Genomic DNA, 17,861 nt, shown 5'->3' on the forward strand with positions numbered 1-17,861 from the left:
TAGGACAGAAGCAATTGAAACGGTGATAAGTGGTTGGATTCTGGATACATTTTAAACATATACCCAACAAGATTTGCTGATGAATTGGACATAGGGTGAGCAGGAAAAAGAGAAGTCAAAGAAAATTTCATGGGTTTTGACCTTATCAACTGGGAGGATGGAATTATTACAGTAAATAAGAGATGAAGAAAACTGAGATGAGGGTTGGGAGAGGATAGGAGGTCATGTAAAGTTTGGACATGTTAAATTTGAAGTGACCATTAACCTACCAAGTGTAGATATATAATAGCAGCTGAAACATGTAATTGTGCATGCATACATGTATATATGCACACATTTTTAGATGCATAGAAAACTTTTGGAAATTAAAAACTGTTAGTTATTTCTTCTGGGTAAGGGGCTCTTCAAAAAGTAGCACTGGGATATGAGGGGAGGGAGTTATTTTTTGTTGTTTTTTAATTAATCCCCTTCTGTACCATTTATTTATTTTATTATGTCTGTGTATTGCTTTTACGACTTTAAAAAATTGCTTACAATTTGTGTGGTTGGTGAAATGAATCAAGTCACCACAAATAAAATCTCATCAGAAAAACCCACGTTGAACAAGGGATTCGACAATCTCCTTTCCAGCTTTGACCCTAATTTCAATGACTGGGAGTTAATTGTTAATTCTTCCCTTCACTTCCTCCCCAGGCTTCTGTGACATTTTGAGTGTGTGAACAGACTCACTGAGTCACTTGCCTCATCTTGAAAACAGTACCGAGAGCTCTCAGCAATTTTGCACCTCACAGGAAATTTGAGGTTGAATGAGATAAGGTGTTCAAATACATTGTTACCACTAAGATAGGTACTCAGGAAGGCAGAATATTATGAGTCCCAGAATATTAAAAGACAGTAAAAAAGAAGCTGTTTCTGCCTTTTGATCACATAGGCATTTGGATACTCGAACTATTACTCTTCATTTAGTCTGCCACAGAATGAGTGTTTCTCCTTGAACAGTATTCATTTAGCATTTTTGGTCGTGCCTTCTGTCAAACAAAGTTTCCTCAGCCTTTGATTTTTATCAAGATTTACTTGACTCTACTCTTCAAAGCATTTAATTCAAAGTTCACTCTCTCAGTGGGCGGATGAGTTGAGTAACTGAAATACCAGTGTTGAATGCCATAACAGTTTGCTATAATATTTCTCTTCACAGGAGATACACTTATGAAAGTAATATGCTAATGAACAATGAAACAACTGTCCAAATAGCAGACATCTTTAAAAGAAAGTTACTGGTAAATGCTGACTGGAAAATAATGAACAACAAAAGCACTACAAACCATTCATTCAGTGCCTCTTAAATATTCTTCTAAGGCCATTATTCTATGTCAGGTACTGCATTAGGTGCTAGGAATGCAGGAAGGAAACATCTTTTCCTTCACGAAGTTTATATTCTGCCAGAGAAATGGCACATTGTATTTTAAATGTTTGTGTAATTGTTCTAATAAAGTATTTGGGGTGCTAGGTGAAGAATTTGGAAGTTACTGGCAGTATCAGTTTCTGGAGATTACATAGTTGGTTAGTATCATTTGGAAAAAAAAAAAAATTCACGAGGGTGGCCCCTTTAGTTCCGCAAAGGTAAGGAGATTAAGTCAGAGAGGTAAGGAGTAAGAGTCACCAAAGGCAGGCAGCAAGTTTTAGGAAATATGTGTCATCTCAATATGTAAGAAAACCTTTCTTAGAACTGGAACGCACAAGAAATCAGGATGGAATTACTAAAAACAAACAACCTAAAAAATAAATGCCCAAACAAAACAAAAACAAACAAATGAAAAACCACATGTCAAATAGAGACTGAATATTCATTGATTATGGATATTATGGGTTATGGCAGTGGGGGTGAGGGTGCATATTTTTCTGCCTAGGGAAGAAGATTGAAATAGATGAACTTTGAGGTTCCTTCTGAGTCTAAGGGGCTTATAAACAAGTACTGCAATTGCAAAGCTATATCTTCTCTAGAGAAGTCACTTGCCTCATCTTGAAAACAGTACTGAGAGCTCTCAGCTCTTATGCACCTCACAGAGAAAGATTTCTCAACTACCAAATACATCCACAATGCTAATGTTATATTTATATTTAAGAACGATCTCAAAACAAGAGTAAAGAAAACAAACAGGCCTTGTTAATTACTACAGAAAAAATAAAAGTATAACTTTTACCACATATTCTTTTGCCCAAAGCTCTATTAGAAATCTTACCATTCACTAGTAAAAAGTCTGTAGAATCTAAAAGGTAAAGCACTAATTGGTAAACGGTCACTCCAGTGCCAGCCCCAACTCCCCAGCAATCTTGCTGAAATCTTTCCCACTGCTTTTTGCCTCCCTGCTCTACCTCATTTGCCACACACATTTGTGATTTCAGTTCCAGTTTCAGATGACTCTCGTTTTATGATAAGGTGACTTGCCCTTCCTCGATTCTATAATTTGTCATTGATAAGGCTCCCTGACAACCTCCACAGTTAAAAGGAAAACTCAGTTTTGATTGGCAGCCTCTCCAAGTTGACTGGCACTTAGGCACTGAGTCCTAAGCTAATGAGCATTTTGTCACTTCCGCTTCTTGGGCTCTGATTCAAAGAATGCCTTTGGCAAAAGGCATTATCTCACTTTGAAATGGTGAGACAGCAAAGGAGGAAGTTCTTGGTTCTTTTAGGAAGAGAATGGGTTAACCTAACACCAGAATTCATGGGGCCAACAATTCCTCACCTTGAAGCCCCCCGTAAGTTTAGGGGTCTCCTAATTAGTATATGAGGTATCTTGTGCTTAAAACAACCCCTGGGGTTGGGGATGATAATAGCTATAGTAGCTAATATTTATTGAACATTAACTGTCTTCTCAGAATTTTATAGATTGCTTTATATGCATTATCTCACTGACTCCTCACAATGACCCTCTGAGGTAGGGCCTATCACCATTTTGCAGGTAGTCAGTAAAATGGGACTGAAGCAGCACCACCGGGACTCACACAAGTTGTGTGTGACTTCAGAGTTGGCAGTGGAAGAGGACTGGGAAATGTGTGAGACTGACTGTGGAAAGGAGCTGGGCCATCATAGCTTTGCTTTCTCTACTCCATCTCTGACTCCCTCCCCTCAGGGTTCTCATTCTCACCTCTTCTTAACATATATGTGCTTGTCTTATTTTGTTTTACATTAAGGGAAACACTCTATAATTCAGATAAAGTTTCTACTTACTGCATCCTGATATTGAAAAGGGAAAAAAAAAGTTCCAAAAAAACTTGCCAAAGGAGGACAAGTTAAGTGAGCGAGCTACTAGAAATGGGATTGATGAGGGAACATTCTCTCAATTTGAAAAAGACAAATATGGAGATTTTGCAACCATGGAGAAAGACAGAGTGTAGTGAACATCTTCACATTTTTCTGTTTCACAACAGGATGGAGTTTGGAGCAAAAGGGAGTGCATCTATTAGCCCTGTGAGAGAAGGAGACCTGTGGTTTAAGGAGACACCTTCTCCCCTTGTTCTGTGGTCCCAGGAATCAGTAGAGGGGCAGGTCCTCCCTATATAAAATACAATATAAAAATGAAATTTATACATGTGCTAAAATTAAGATAGCTTTTTTTTTTTTCCCTTGTAGGAAAATTCTGTCTCTCTTGTATACATTTGTTTACGTGGTGTGTGTTTTGCTTGATCAAGTGTCGCTTAGTTTGGCTTACTGAGTAATACAGTACTGAGCATTCAAAAATGTAAGGTTCTAGGAAGCCAGTTAAGTGCAACAAGGAAAAAGTGGAGATAGTCTAAAAGCTACTAGCAGTACTTCATTAAGACTGATCAAGCAATATTTAAGACCAGCAGCTTCCAAAGTGTCCTAGAAAACATGGAGGTCTCTACACAGGAGCTTCTGGGAGCACTGAGGGGTGAGGTTGTGGAGCAGGCCTGATGGGGACCACAGGCTCCTCACTCCCTTTCCCCTCCAGCATAGTTCCACTGCGATCTGTTGTATGTATTAAAGGCCTACATAAGATTTGTTTGGAAATGGAGTTCTGCTGCTAAAACCAAACCAAACCACAGCATTGTACAATGGTCATTTTATTACTGATTATTGGTCAGAAAAATATTTGTATTTTTTTTCCAACACTGGAACTAACCCCATGAATCAATTCAACTGATTTACAATGTCTGTGGAGAGCAGAGACTGGCCTTCACCCTCCATCTTCCTATGCCCGGGCAGCTAACAGCCCTACCTATGATGGGAATTAGCCAAGTATTGCCTGAGTATACAGCTTTTCAAATATTTTGCTTAATGCAAGTTATCAAATGCTTCCTTGGAAGTTTATGGAAGAAAATTAAACAATACTCTTTTCACTGGTGTTGATAAGACTTGTGGCAAAGTTAGTCCAACATTTTCTGGGTTCTCTTTTGCAACCACATCTGCAAAGTTTTACTGAGTCTAACTCCCTGGGATGCTTAGCTGCATGATATAGCAAAGACAGTCAGTGTTGAAGTATACCAAGCAAATTATACTAATCTCCCAGAGAAATGTCCAGTGTCTGATTTGGGGATGACTGCAGCTTTGCTCATATAATTGAATATTGTGATGCATCGAATGATGTCCTCTGCAAAGACATGCTCAAGTCCTAACCTCTGGTCCAGTGGATGTGAACTCTTTTCTAAATAGTATCTTTGAAGATCTATTAAGTTGAGGCCAAACTGAATCAAGCTGGGCCTTGATCCGATGGTGGGGTCCTTGCAAGCAGAGGTGATTTGGACACAGAAGAGCGAGTAGCAGGACAGAGGAGACGGATGGCCACGTGACACAGGGAGGGTCTGGGCTGTGGATGGCTGGCAACCACCTCTGGAAACCTACAGACTTCAGGAAAGCAGGGCCCTGCTGACACCTTAATTTTGGACTTTTGGCCTAGAAACTGAGGCCAATTCCTGATGTTTTGTCTGTGGTATTTTGTTTGAGAAGCAATGGCAACCTAAAACAACTATTTAAAAACAAACAAACAAAACATTTCTGGTATCACAAATTACAAAAAACAACAAGAAAAGTGCAGTTGAATTTCGTCTCAGATGGGAGCAGGAATCATGGGCTCCATCAAAACCTTGGTAAATGAAGTTTGCCGCAGGCCCCAGAACATCTCCTCCCTTCGATCTGCTGGTCCCTCTGTGCCACCTTCACAACGCTTTGGGCTTCTCCTTCCCTCCTGCTTATTGCAAAGAGAATTTGATAAACTCAGTTATGCCAAGATATCATGGATGGTTACAATTTAATGTTACCCTTCCCTTGCAAAAATGCTAGTAGGTAAGAAAATTCAAGTCAATAGAGTCACATTAGTGATCTGGATGCATGTGAGAAGTTTTTATTTATTTGTTTGAATAAAGCTAGAAAAAGCCTAAGCCTCTCAGTACCTCTATATTGCCAAAGTATGTCTGCAAACATGGTCCCTGCCCTCCGTGATAGGAAGAGGTAGCATTTACAGGTTATTTTGTTTCTTCTTCTATAGACAATTTAATGATGAATATGCCCCCACACTATTATTTGTAGCTGCCTCTGCCCTGACTACTCTAATAGAGAAAAATAAAAGATGTGAGCTGGGATAGAAAAAAGATGCAAGCTCATATAGGAGGTTTTTTTAGACTACCAAATAAAAGGCATAATGCTTTAGCCTGACCAATTAGTATTCAGATTTACATATATCCAAAGGCTCCCTCAACTCACGACCCAAGTAGCATGCCCAGAATAGTGTAAGCTGGATATAATTATGAATGAAATGGATTTTCATTTGGGGTTTTAATATAGACGTATATACTAAGTGACAATATCACAGGGGAAAGGGTTTGGAGGCTAGTCTGGCAAAAATTGCCCTCATTATTTGTTTGCTATCTCACATTTATTAGAGGCTGTTAGTACAACAAAGAGGTTAAGAGCACTGACTCGGGATCATGATTGATTAGGCTCATATCCTGTCTTTATCACTATCCGAGCTATCTTGGGCAGGTTACTTACATGCTCTGTGCCTCAATTTGCTCATCTGTAAAATGGGGATTTTATAGTACTCTCTCATGGGATTGGCTAAATGATTGAATTAATGTATGCAAAGCACTTAAAACAGTGCCTCTAGTCTATTCAAGTGTTAATAATAACAACAGCTATTCTTACTATTTTATATAAGACAGATGAAAAGGATCTTAGAGTTTATGTAGGCCAGCAGTTTCCAAATGTTCAATGGCTAAACTCTTTTATTTAAACCACTGTTACACACATCCCTGTTTAAAAAATGGATAAAATCAGAGCTGCTTAGTTGAATGAGGAGAGAGAGATGCAGAGGCTCACTCAGTTGGCATCACCCCCACTAAGCTGCCACCTCCAAGGATATCACCTCAGGAGCCTAGGACTCTCTAATCTAAATTAGCTTGAGCTGAACACCAACAGCTACGCCTGTTGTATTACTGATAAGAGAATTGAACAGGAGACTAAATAACTTACTCAAGGCAACATGGCTAGTAAATGGTATACCAGGGACTAGAATTGAGTTCCCCCAATTCATAAGCTAAGTGCTCTTTCCACTAACTCAGCTCACTCTAGTCTTAATGTCAACTCTTAAACTCTAAATTGTCTTATTTTCTTGAATTGGCCTTCAAGGTCCTGATGTGGTCCACCCAACATATCCTAACTTTTCCTATCTCCACTTTCACTTCAGCCACGCCAATCTGTTTTACCTAGATGTCTTGTTTTTAACAATCTGCTTATGTCATTCTGACAGCCAACTGCCCTATTCAATCTATTCCTTTCCACAACTTCCAGGATTACTAATCTCTCTTAAATTTGAATACTATTAAGATTAAACTGCTCCAGGAAATTAATGGATGAATCATTTTCTATTTTACTTATCTCTCTTAGATTTGAAAATTTTTCCTAATATGATTTGTCTTCACATCATTCCAAGATATTTACAATATACAATTTTGCAGTGTTTAAATCATTAGTTTAGTAGTTAAAAGGTACAAGGCCTTTCACAATTGTAAATTGCTTTAAAAAAGTTTCATATCCCTCACTGATATCTCTTAACCCTTCAAATTAAATGCTTAGTTGTGCTATACCTACTACTCTTTTATATTGTCCACTGTTGTCCAGTATTATTTAATCTTTTCAACTAGATTCTTCAGTTATCTGATGGTAAGTAGGGGTTGTTTTAAGTGTCTGGATCTATTACAGATACCAGCTAGATACATGGGAGGTAGGTCTAGCAGTACTTTGTCTCAATATTCTCTAATATTATGGGTCCCACCAACGAGAATGCACTCTTCTCAAAAATAAGTATTCTTAGTAGAAAAATGGGGACAAAAACTAAATGAAAAATAGGGTGGGATGGGGGGGATGATTTGGGTGTTCTTTTTTACTTTAATCTTTTATTCTTATTTTCACTTTTTCTGGTACAAGGAAAATGTTTAAAAAATAGATTGGGGTGATGAATGCACAACTATATGATGGTACTGTGAACAACTAATTATACACTTTGGATGACTGTACGGTATGTGAATATATCTCAATAAAATTGAATTAAAAAAAAAAATCTCATGGGCCAGGCTCTGGGCTATGTGTTACATGCATTATCTTATGTCACTATCCTGTGATCTAAGTACTATTTTTATCTTAAAGATAAAATAATTTAGATGAGGCTAAAAAAGAAAAAAAGCCTCAAATCACACAGGTAGGGCATGTCAGAGCTAGAATTAAAACAGGCCTAATTCCAGAATCTATATTCCTAACTACCATGCAGTGTGACTCAGCACAGTTCGTCCATCTTTGTTAAGTGGGGCTAATGGGAAGGCTACAGTGGGAATTAAAAGTGAGTTAGTTCATGGACAGTACTTAGCACAGCATCTTACACATAAGAAATACCCAATGATCTGCACTTATTATTATTAGACTATACTGTGATAAGATTAAAAGATCAATAAGATACACTCCCTGCCCTTGAAAAATCTGTCTTACAGTATGGTAGGCAGAATTCTAAAATGGTACCCAATGAATATGATGAGATATCACACCAGAGATTATATTACATGTGAAAGGGATTTTCCAGATGTAATTAAGTTGACTAAATAGTGGACTTCGAGTTAATCAAAAGGGAGACTATCCTGGTGGGTTTCATCAAATCACATAAGCCCCTTTAAAGCAAAGTTTTCTCAGACTGGTAGCAGAAGGGAAAGTCAGAGAAGCACAAGGACTGGATGCGCTGTTACTGGCTTTGAAGACTGAGGGGGCCATGTGAAAGGACTGGAGAGCAGTCTCTAGGAACTGAGGGCAACCCGTGGTCAGTAGCTAGTCCTACAACCCACAAGGAATTGAATCCTGCTGACACCTGAACAAGTCTGGAAGCAGATGTTTTCCCAGCACCTCCATTTACGTACCCAGCCTGGTCCACATGTGATTTCTGTCTTGTGAGATCCCAAGCAGAGAATCCACTTGAGCCTGCCTGGAATTCTGACCTATAAAAAGGTATTTTAAATTTGCTAAGTGTATGGTAATTTTTTATGAAAGAGACAAATCCACAAAATTAATACACAAGGGAAAACAGGACTATAAACAAAGGATTAGGATATAAATAGAAGTATATCTAAAGTATGAAGGAAAGAGTGTATCTCTACCCAGGTAGAATTGCTGAGGAGGGTATGAAGTCTTGGTGAACTGAGAGGTATGGTACTACCATTCTGAAGAATGAACACAGTTTGCTGACTGTGGGAAGGCTGCATGAGAGAGGGAGGAAAGGTATTCTTGGCATCAGGGTGTAGTATGAGAAAATGATGAGCAACCAGAAACTGGAAGCTCGTTGAGGTGATGTCCAAAAGATCAATGCTGTGAGAGTATACAGTGCCTAGGACAGTGTGGCAGTTTGGAGCTGAGTCATGATGTTTTTTGTAAGCTGTGGAAAGAGGTTTTGGCTTTTATTCTGCTAACATTGACAGCATATTTTAAAAGAATCTTTTAAAACTAAGTGAAAATACCTAGATCAAAGAATCTAACAGCATATATATTCATTTTAATTATTTGAGATAGGTGGATAATTCCTCTCTATACTTCCCCCCCTCTTTAATCTAAAACTGCAAAACTGCCACAATTAAATCATGTTAAAATGTTTATTAAAACAGCTAAGTTCAACAAAAATGTGCCCATTCACTGGCAACTAATTTGTTTTCTTTTGAGTAGTAAATGAACAAAAATCTTTTGATACAAGACACAGAAAAGTATGTATTCTGAACAAAAAAAATTTATTTTGCTTTTTTGAAACACGCATAACACAGCATAATTATGTATATACAGGATCTTCTCAATCTACCTCTCCTTCAGTAGTTACATGAAGCGATTACTATATCCTTCAAAGCAAACTGCTACAATGTAAAATACAATTTTTAGTAAAATTTGGAATGATCTTGCTTAGCTTTCTAATTATCAAACTTAGAAGTATTGGTATTTTTCCTATACTCAGATAAATAAAAATGTTTGTTAATATTTCTGTAGTTTATTTTGTTGCTAATTGAACCTTAAGGTACTTTGTTTATCTTAACACATTGATTAGTAGGCCTCTCCCCTTAGAGAAAATGAAATTCTTTTCAAAAAGAAACATTAAATATTTCTGGTCACACTACAGATTTAGAAGTAAAATGTTGAGATGATGTAATTGAACCAACATTGCTCATTTCTCTCCCCCTCCCATGAGGTGCTCCAAGGGAATAAATTAAGTACTGAGGGAGGTGCATTAAAGTAAGGATCTTCTTGTGGCTAAGGCAACTGAATGTTCTAGATGCCTAATTTATTATCAGAGTGGCTTAAACTCTGGGGAAATTCTGAATCAGTAAACTAAAAGTAGGTTTACAGCAATGGATTTTTAAGAGTACATTGAAAGAAGGATTATATGCAAACATTTTGTAAATGTTCATTATACCAAGGCTATCAGGATATTAGTTTTATAATAATCAGCATCAGCTACTGAGTATGTCTTTTTCGGATCACTTCTATCACAATGCTTACTTCTATTAGTTCAGCCCAGAAGGGAGTACCAAGGGGAAAATCAGCTAGAAAATGTCTTCATGATTTAGTGCTGAAGTACAGAAGTTATAATCACATGACTTAGTTTCTTTACCAAATATTTTTGGTGCTTTAAGAAAACATATGTCAAAGATACACTACTCTTAATCCATAAATTGATGTATATTTAGTCAAAAAATAATAATTACCAAAAATGCAAATTCCAATTACACAAGCATGCCACAGAAAATAAAACATCCTAATATATTTTTGAATGAAAGCTTGTCTTTTAAAAATTCAAAGGTTAATATCTTTCCTAAGGTTAACTAAGAATATGCACGATCCAGAATAAACCGTTTTCAAGTAACTACTGGCAATGTAGTAGTTACACATAAACATGTAACATTAAAATAGTAATGCCTTTCACATGTAAACTCTATCTACATTGTTAAGACTAACAGAACACTGAGAACAACGAACAGAATATAAACGGTCATCAGTTAAAGCCTAATTATTGCTGAACAATTCATTCTTTAAAAAGACAATGAATTTTGATAAATTATGACCACAGGGCCTGATACTTTTCCTGCAAAGCACTTTGCTCCCTGTTCATGGTACAGCATTCCCTCTTTCTAGCTCTGGTCCTTAGTCATGGTAACACAGGTGATTACATTCAAATGGTGTTTAACATAAATTGCACCGACCTGCCCTGTAATTTCATTCTGAACTAAATTAAATTAATTAACTTCTCGGTAGGTGGCTGAGGTGCAGAACATAAGCTTGAAGAAATACTTGACTGCTTAACCTACCTTACATGAGTTGTCACTAAATCAAGGCAGTTTCCATTTTTAATAAATAGTACCAGGCAAAATACATTCAGTAGGACCCTACAGGATAAAGATAAGGTATTGATAAGAATTAGTTTTAATTTTCCAAATACATTCACATCCATTTAAAAGAAGTCAGAGGGCATTGCCGACAGTTAAGGAGGACTTAACAAAACTCAGCAAGACATGCCTGATATTTCTGAAAGACTGTTTACCTTAGGAGGTATACATATATACTAACAAAATGCCTTCTTTGGTCCTTGCAAGATGTTTAAATAAAAAGCTTACCACTTTGTGGCAATTAAAAATAAGACTATCTTAATGCTGTTGTACTTTATATCCCAGTGCTAGAAATGTAAATGTAATCGTCTAAGACATTAACTTCAGATAACCAGAATTATCAAGTTATCAGGAAATATCCATTCTTTCTATTACGTTTCTCCAATGATAATATTATTATTAAGGTCTGACAGCTAACTATTTATTTCAAGTTTATAATCTTTATAAATCAAGAAACAAATCAACAGGGCAAACAAAGAATGTGAAAAGCCAGCTCAAAAAAAGCTGAAACGTGATATTTTTGTCATAAACTTCCAGTTTAGGGAATGAAAAAATCAAATACCTCCAACTCCCTGACAGTGTTTAACGCAATATTTTTAGACTTTTTTTTTTTTTAAATTAGGACAAAAAGAAAAAAAAGGAAGAAAGAAAAAGCCCACTTTGCATAACAAATAATTTTGGGGAGGTGGGGTGGGGAGAGTGAACTAGCATTTAATGGGTGCTACGGTCAAGGAAGTACAGCTGAGGACTTCAGGATAATTTCAAAGGCTTTCTAACACACAATGAGATGGGCCTTCTAGAAACAGCCTGAATTTGGGAAGGGTGGTGGGTGGTGGGGAGCAGTGTTTGGTCTTCCTTCACCTACATGTTTCTAGGAGAAGGACTTCAGTCCTGTTCCAAAGTTCCCTACTGATGGCACAACAGCTAAGTAATTTCTCAAGGAATAAATTCTCTTTCCTGTAAAACTTAAATCCTTCTTTCTATAATTTGCATGAGAAAAAATGACAAGAATATAGTTTGGAAGTTATAATACTGATTTGCACCAATCAATTATAAAAAAAAGACACCAACTGTGGGAAGAAGAAGAAGAAAAAAGAATACTTTGATGCCAGTTTCAGAAACAACTTTGCCTGCAGCATTTTCTAGCTCAACAATTTAAAGGCAATGACAGAGTCACAAATGCTTTCACAAACAGCAGTGAGGTTTAAAAAATAAAAAATTTAAACAGTGTCATTTAGATTTTTAATACGTAATTTACTAAAATGGCAAACAATAGAAATTTAGGAAACCCTCTGGTTAGAAAAAATAAATTAATCTTACTTGTTTAGATTTTCATACATGTGATGGTCTCTAAATTATATTAGGCAAGCATACAAGGTTTCTTTCTCACCAAATACTATGTTGATCCTGGGTGCGGCTAGTCACAAGAGACCTTTCATGTCATTACTCCCTCGAGTCCTCATTCTTATTAGGAGTCCTGGGCAAACACAAAAGTAACCTAGCAGTTACATCATTTTATATAAATGAAAAATGACTGCTAAAACTAATGAAAGTTTCCACTGAAATTAAAAGTCACTTTTTTGTAAAGTGTTCATTTTACTTTGTAAAAATGTAGTTCTGATCCAACTAGAGCTCTTACTAGCTTTAAAAAGATTTCTAGAGATTGCACACAGGACAGCAATTTAATTTTTATATTTTTATTTCTAGTAATGACATTTAGGGTTCAGTGTGATCTGAGATTTTTAGTGCTGCTACTGACACCTTATAGAATCCATTTTATTTGGAAATTCTGATTAGATTTTTAAAAATGTTTAGCTTTTGTTTACAAGAACCATCATTATAAGAAATGGATTTTTTTGTTCCTTTAAGATATTTATCCTCTTGCTATTTATTCTTCACTTGATTTCATAATCCTGTTCAGGTCACTATGATTAGTTGCTATGGAAATTACCTCCTATGGTAATGATTCGGATGTTATTATTATAAGAATGACTTTAAATTAATAATATCAATAGCAGACCTCAACCCTTATAGAAAAAGGAAATCTAATTAAAAAAAAAAGGACGAATCCTGAAAACGATTTCCATGGCCAACTTTTCTGATATTTTAAAATCTGCCATCTGCTTTTTAAATGAGTATTAAATGAATTTTAAGGTGTTAATCAGCTACTCACTTCCCCAAATTCCAAAGTCACAATGGAAATCAGTACCACACATAGAAAACTGGAAATAAAGAATAGCTCATCTACCATTCTCTTTAACCAATAAATGCTATGCTTCACTTATGAGAGTTAATGTCAACAGGATTTCAGGGTTCATCAAGGAAACAACCTTGAACAGTACATTGTAAACTCCCTTTAAAGATAAAGAATTTAATATTCCAAAATTTATCCCAGGAATTTAAAAGGTCAGACCTATAAACCAGTGAGTTAAACAATAGATGAGAGCCAGTGAACCATTAGATGAGAATTCCAGAATGCTAAGAAGAAAATTTTCTTGGGTGGATTCTATAATTGGTGGTTTGAATAAAACTTCTGAAACATTCCATTACTATTAAAATTCTCACAATGAGAATATGGCTCAATTTAACACATTTAAATTACTAGACAGTCTCTTTCCATAAGAAATTTTAATGCTTTGTTCTGCCTAGTGCTTGTTCACTGCCTGGTACTAATTTAGGAATAAATTAACCCTTCTAACAATTAAGATATTGTCTAGAAACTGCCTCTTGCACTCTGTTGGGGAAATCACTTATATGCTGAAAATCAGCAGTAAATGAGAAATCCATTTCTTCTTTATAAAACATTTCTATAACTAATACTTATTAATTATTGATGTAAATCACTATCATATTTACATACATAATTACATATTACTACATCTATAATTCCTCTGAATTAAGCCTCACAGTTTAGATTTTGTTAAATGTTGTATACTTGTGCCTGCAACCACAATCTAGGATCAAAAATATCTTTGATAGATTTGTGCGGTGGAGCTGGCACTGGCCTGGCTTCAGAATTGGTTTTAGTGTCTGTGTGCTCACCATCACTTAAACTATTCTTCTTGGCAGGAAGAAGTTTTCAAGGAGCAGCCATTGGTTTCTGTAAGTGATGCGTTAGGGTTGATAATCTTGTATCCAAAGGTGCGGTCCAAGACACACTTGTTTTTGCCCAGTTGTCCTTAACCAATTGATCCATGTTGGTCTGTGCTTTTAAGCTGAATGGAGGTATATCAGAAGGAGGAAGGGGAGCTTGTCTCTTTTTCCCTTTCCCATCATGTAACTGCTCACTTACAGAAGATAATACTTTTTTCTGGATGACCATTTGATGATTACCATGAAAGAGTGTGGCCCATGGAGGTGGTAAGGATTCTTCATGCTGACCAATAAGGAACTGACCATTCGTCTCTTCAATTTTTTTTTGTATTATATCAGTTAAACTTTCAAGTTTCATAGGGGAATCAATACCTATAATAATTTCAAGAAAAAAACATGGGAAACATTCAAAAGCAGTATGCACTTCCTGACCTACGTTATTATTTTCCAAACCAAAACGCTATAATGGTCATCAAAAACTTAAGACTAACAAAAGAAATGAAACATTTATTTTTAAAAATACCCTATCAATAGAACCAAAAAATAAGGAGAGAACCTGTACTGCACTACCTACACACACACACACACACACACACACACACACACACACACACACCATATGTATATATAAATATTCCTAAACAAATGAGCATCTTACAGCTTTCAAAGGAGTAGAGTTATATGAATATTTTTTCAATTCTACAAATCACGTACACTATTATATAACTTTTCTTGGATTTAAAACCTATTCTGACTTCCAGGTAGCAGTAGATTCTCTTTTCATAAAAGCCTGATTTAAAAATTGGGGCTACTAAAATTGTATTAATATTCTTTCCTGTAGACCAGAAAAGTCTTTGTTAATAGATAAAACAAAGCAAAGCAAAATAACAAAAACCCCAGTGAAGCCCTTGTACTACTGTGGTGATAAGGGTGCTGTTTAAAATTTTCCTTTGGAAAAATAAGCAAACAAAAATGAATGTCTTTATTAAAAAAATTACTGGTATTTCAAAGTGTAAACCCAAATCTATAATTTTTAATCTAACATTTTAAAGTATAAGTAAGTACAAGTTCATTAGTGGCAAATTAGACTAGAATTTAGCAGTCACTTGTGCTTGTTCACAACCCTGTTCACAGAGGCAATCCTACAAGGATAAATAAACACCCTTCTAAGTGCAGGAAAATAGAATATTAATCAGCCTAGAAATTTTAAATTATCCTAAGTATTAAGCTTAACTAACTTTTTTTGGCTGATATGAAAGTTTCCATTCATTAATATGCATTTACTAACACTACTTAAAAACAAATTTAATAAAATACTGAAAAAAATTACTGCATATAACTACATTTTAGAACCTGTAAGCTTATATTTTCAGAATTTTCACCAGCTAATCAACCATTTATTTTCACTGTACTTTTATTCATATTGAAGCCTTCATTTTTTTCTTTGAACTTAAGCATTCCAACTATGAAAAATGTGTATTCGTTAATTTTGTATTAATTCATCTATTAAACATGAATTCCTTAGTCTATAATCATAGTCTTTTTTCATTCATTTTGACTGCACCCTGAAAATTTTAGCATTTTAATGTCAATAGAATAAGCTGCTTGAGTATGGACAATGTTGTTTTTGTCACCCTGCAGCTTAGAAAAGACAAACCCCACTTACTCATATCATGATAGACCGAGGTCGCCTCTTTTGTCAAGAACAAAGGTGGTTTCCGTGGTGACATAATCTCAATTTTCATAAGTTCTTCACAACAATGCTTCCATTGACCTAAGAAAGAAAAAAAGCAGTCTAGTTTAAAACGTAAATGTGAAGATACCTATTTCATTTGCAATAGATAGCAACATATTTTTTAGTCTGAAAAATAACAGTAAACTTACAAAGCGTTGCCTTAAGGAAGCTTGCACAGAAACAGTGCAATCTATAATTTCAAAGTCTAACTCTGGGCATAAAGGTAATCTATTTAAAAAACAAACTTTTATGTGCAGATATTATACCAAGATCTCTAGGCTATTAAATACTAAATGTATGAGTAACTACTTTAACATTTCTACTAATGGCAAAAGTTTGTAAAGGTTCTCTCCTTTTAAATACTGAATAAAAACATCCAGTATTTAAGACAGTTGAAAGGTAAAAGTCAACTGAAATATGACTACTAGAAGGAAGCAGGAGACATATAAAGAGTGGTGGTTCTCAAAAATGGTTTTAACTTTGAAATTTTTAATTAAGAAATAAGAATATTTAATAATCTTTTTAAGGTGATTATCAAGCTTTTCAAGATCATAGAACTCTAGAAAAACACTCTTGATATGTAAATGGAACTCTAACACTATAAAGGCAAATCATTCAATAAAATTCTAACTGGGTCTAATTTATTTTAGGAAGGACACTTTAAAGTATTAGGCATTTGGAATAAGAAAAAATTACTTTTGAATAATTTGTTTCATCTATTAAATGTTAAAATTTAAAAGTATGGAAAATACTAATTCTTATTTTAAAATAAAATCCTCAGATTTATTTCTCATGAGCGGGTCTCAAAAATTTAATCTTTTACATATTTATTATCCACTGCATGTGAGATACCAACTCCCTAGATACTAAGTGTCTATATATTACATATTATAAAAGTAAGTTACTGATACATACCATTCTTATATCCTATCTTACACTAGTAGAAAAGTAAATGTAATATAAATATATGCTTTTTTAGATTGATTTATAATCTATATATCTCTGATTTTTACTATGTTCTCAACATCTATATTCAATCTCCAACATAATAAATTTTCCATGGCCTAAATATAGGAGACATTTCATTTTTAGTCAAATTATATATTTATTTTTGTTTTTAGTCTAATATACTGTCATGTTAATACATGCATAAATTTGAAATCCATTACCTTAAATCCTTTTAGTATGTTTTCTCACAATGCCAAGAACAGAATATGGTAAAAATTTCAAAATAACCCACATGGCAACTTGTAAAAGGAGTAAAATCCTGAGTATATGATCTGAGATCTGATTACTAATTTCTCCCTTCCACTTCCTTTTTTAGTTAAATATATAAAAGCCAGCTTTTGCTTCTTGAGGGCAGAAAAAAATAAAACCTTTATGTAATGGAAAAATAATGAAACATTTTAGACTAGCAAACATTTCTCTGTCACATTCTTAGACAAATTATAAAGTGCAGTATTTTCTCTATATTGATAGATGAAAGCTTTTCATTGTTAAACTGGTAGCAGAATACTAATCATGCTGAAAATTGGAAAATAATGCCACATTATCCTCTGTTACTGAAGTCAGAAGTGCAAATGTGGTATGTTCACTCGTCAAGACTTTATGACTGAAACATTTATTTTGCCAGTGAATAAATGAGTATGTATAGTTATATGTAATAATCAGTACACTAACATGGAAACAAAGGCCCAATACAAAATAGTGAATGGATGTTTTGCTCAAACCACAATCTATATACTGTAGATGTTTCCTAGTACCATTTATTGCTATAATGTCACCAGTTGAAATGATCTATAATGCTAAGCAGCTAATGTAACTTGGTATTTACATGATTAAATATTTGAAAAAATTTTACTGTCCCAAGTCTATGTTAACTTTCTACATCTTTAACATACCATTTCTAGCGCCACACCTTTTGATTATCCAAAACAAGTGTCAAACCTCTTGTACTTATCCGTTAGCTCTCAAATATTAAAAAAAGTTATCACATTTTCTGCCATACCTTTCCCCCAGCAGTTCTTCTCCAGGTTAAACATACCTAGCTCCATCAGTGTTTCCTCATGATTTCTGATTATCCCACCTTCCCGGTTTTCTACTCTTAAAGTGGGGC

General features: G+C 35.1%; 1 protein-coding gene across 3 annotated transcripts in view; it reads right to left on the bottom strand.

Annotated features, from left to right (window-relative positions):
- The window catches only part of RTKN2 (rhotekin 2), a 113,940-nt gene that overhangs the window by 10,504 nt on the left and 85,575 nt on the right, over positions 1–17,861 (bottom strand). The window contains exons 11-16 of one of the 3 annotated variants that reach the window (XR_005211807.1): positions 15,677–15,784; positions 13,960–14,382; positions 12,308–12,394; positions 10,840–10,917; positions 8,416–8,493; positions 5,103–5,204 (exon numbers count right to left, since the gene is read on the bottom strand). Coding sequence is in view for 2 of the 3 variants with exons in the window: in XM_037804094.1 (XP_037660022.1) it covers positions 13,997–14,382; positions 15,677–15,784 (494 nt within the window). In the remaining variant the exon portion in view is untranslated. Of the gene's footprint in view, positions 1–5,102; positions 5,205–8,415; positions 8,494–9,256; positions 14,383–15,676; positions 15,785–17,861 lie in introns of those variants that run through there. The other 2 variants (XM_037804094.1, XM_037804093.1) reach the window with 2 other exon arrangements.

This window comes from Choloepus didactylus, chromosome 15 (genome assembly GCF_015220235.1).
Source record: "Choloepus didactylus isolate mChoDid1 chromosome 15, mChoDid1.pri, whole genome shotgun sequence".
NCBI lineage: Eukaryota > Metazoa > Chordata > Mammalia > Pilosa > Megalonychidae > Choloepus > Choloepus didactylus.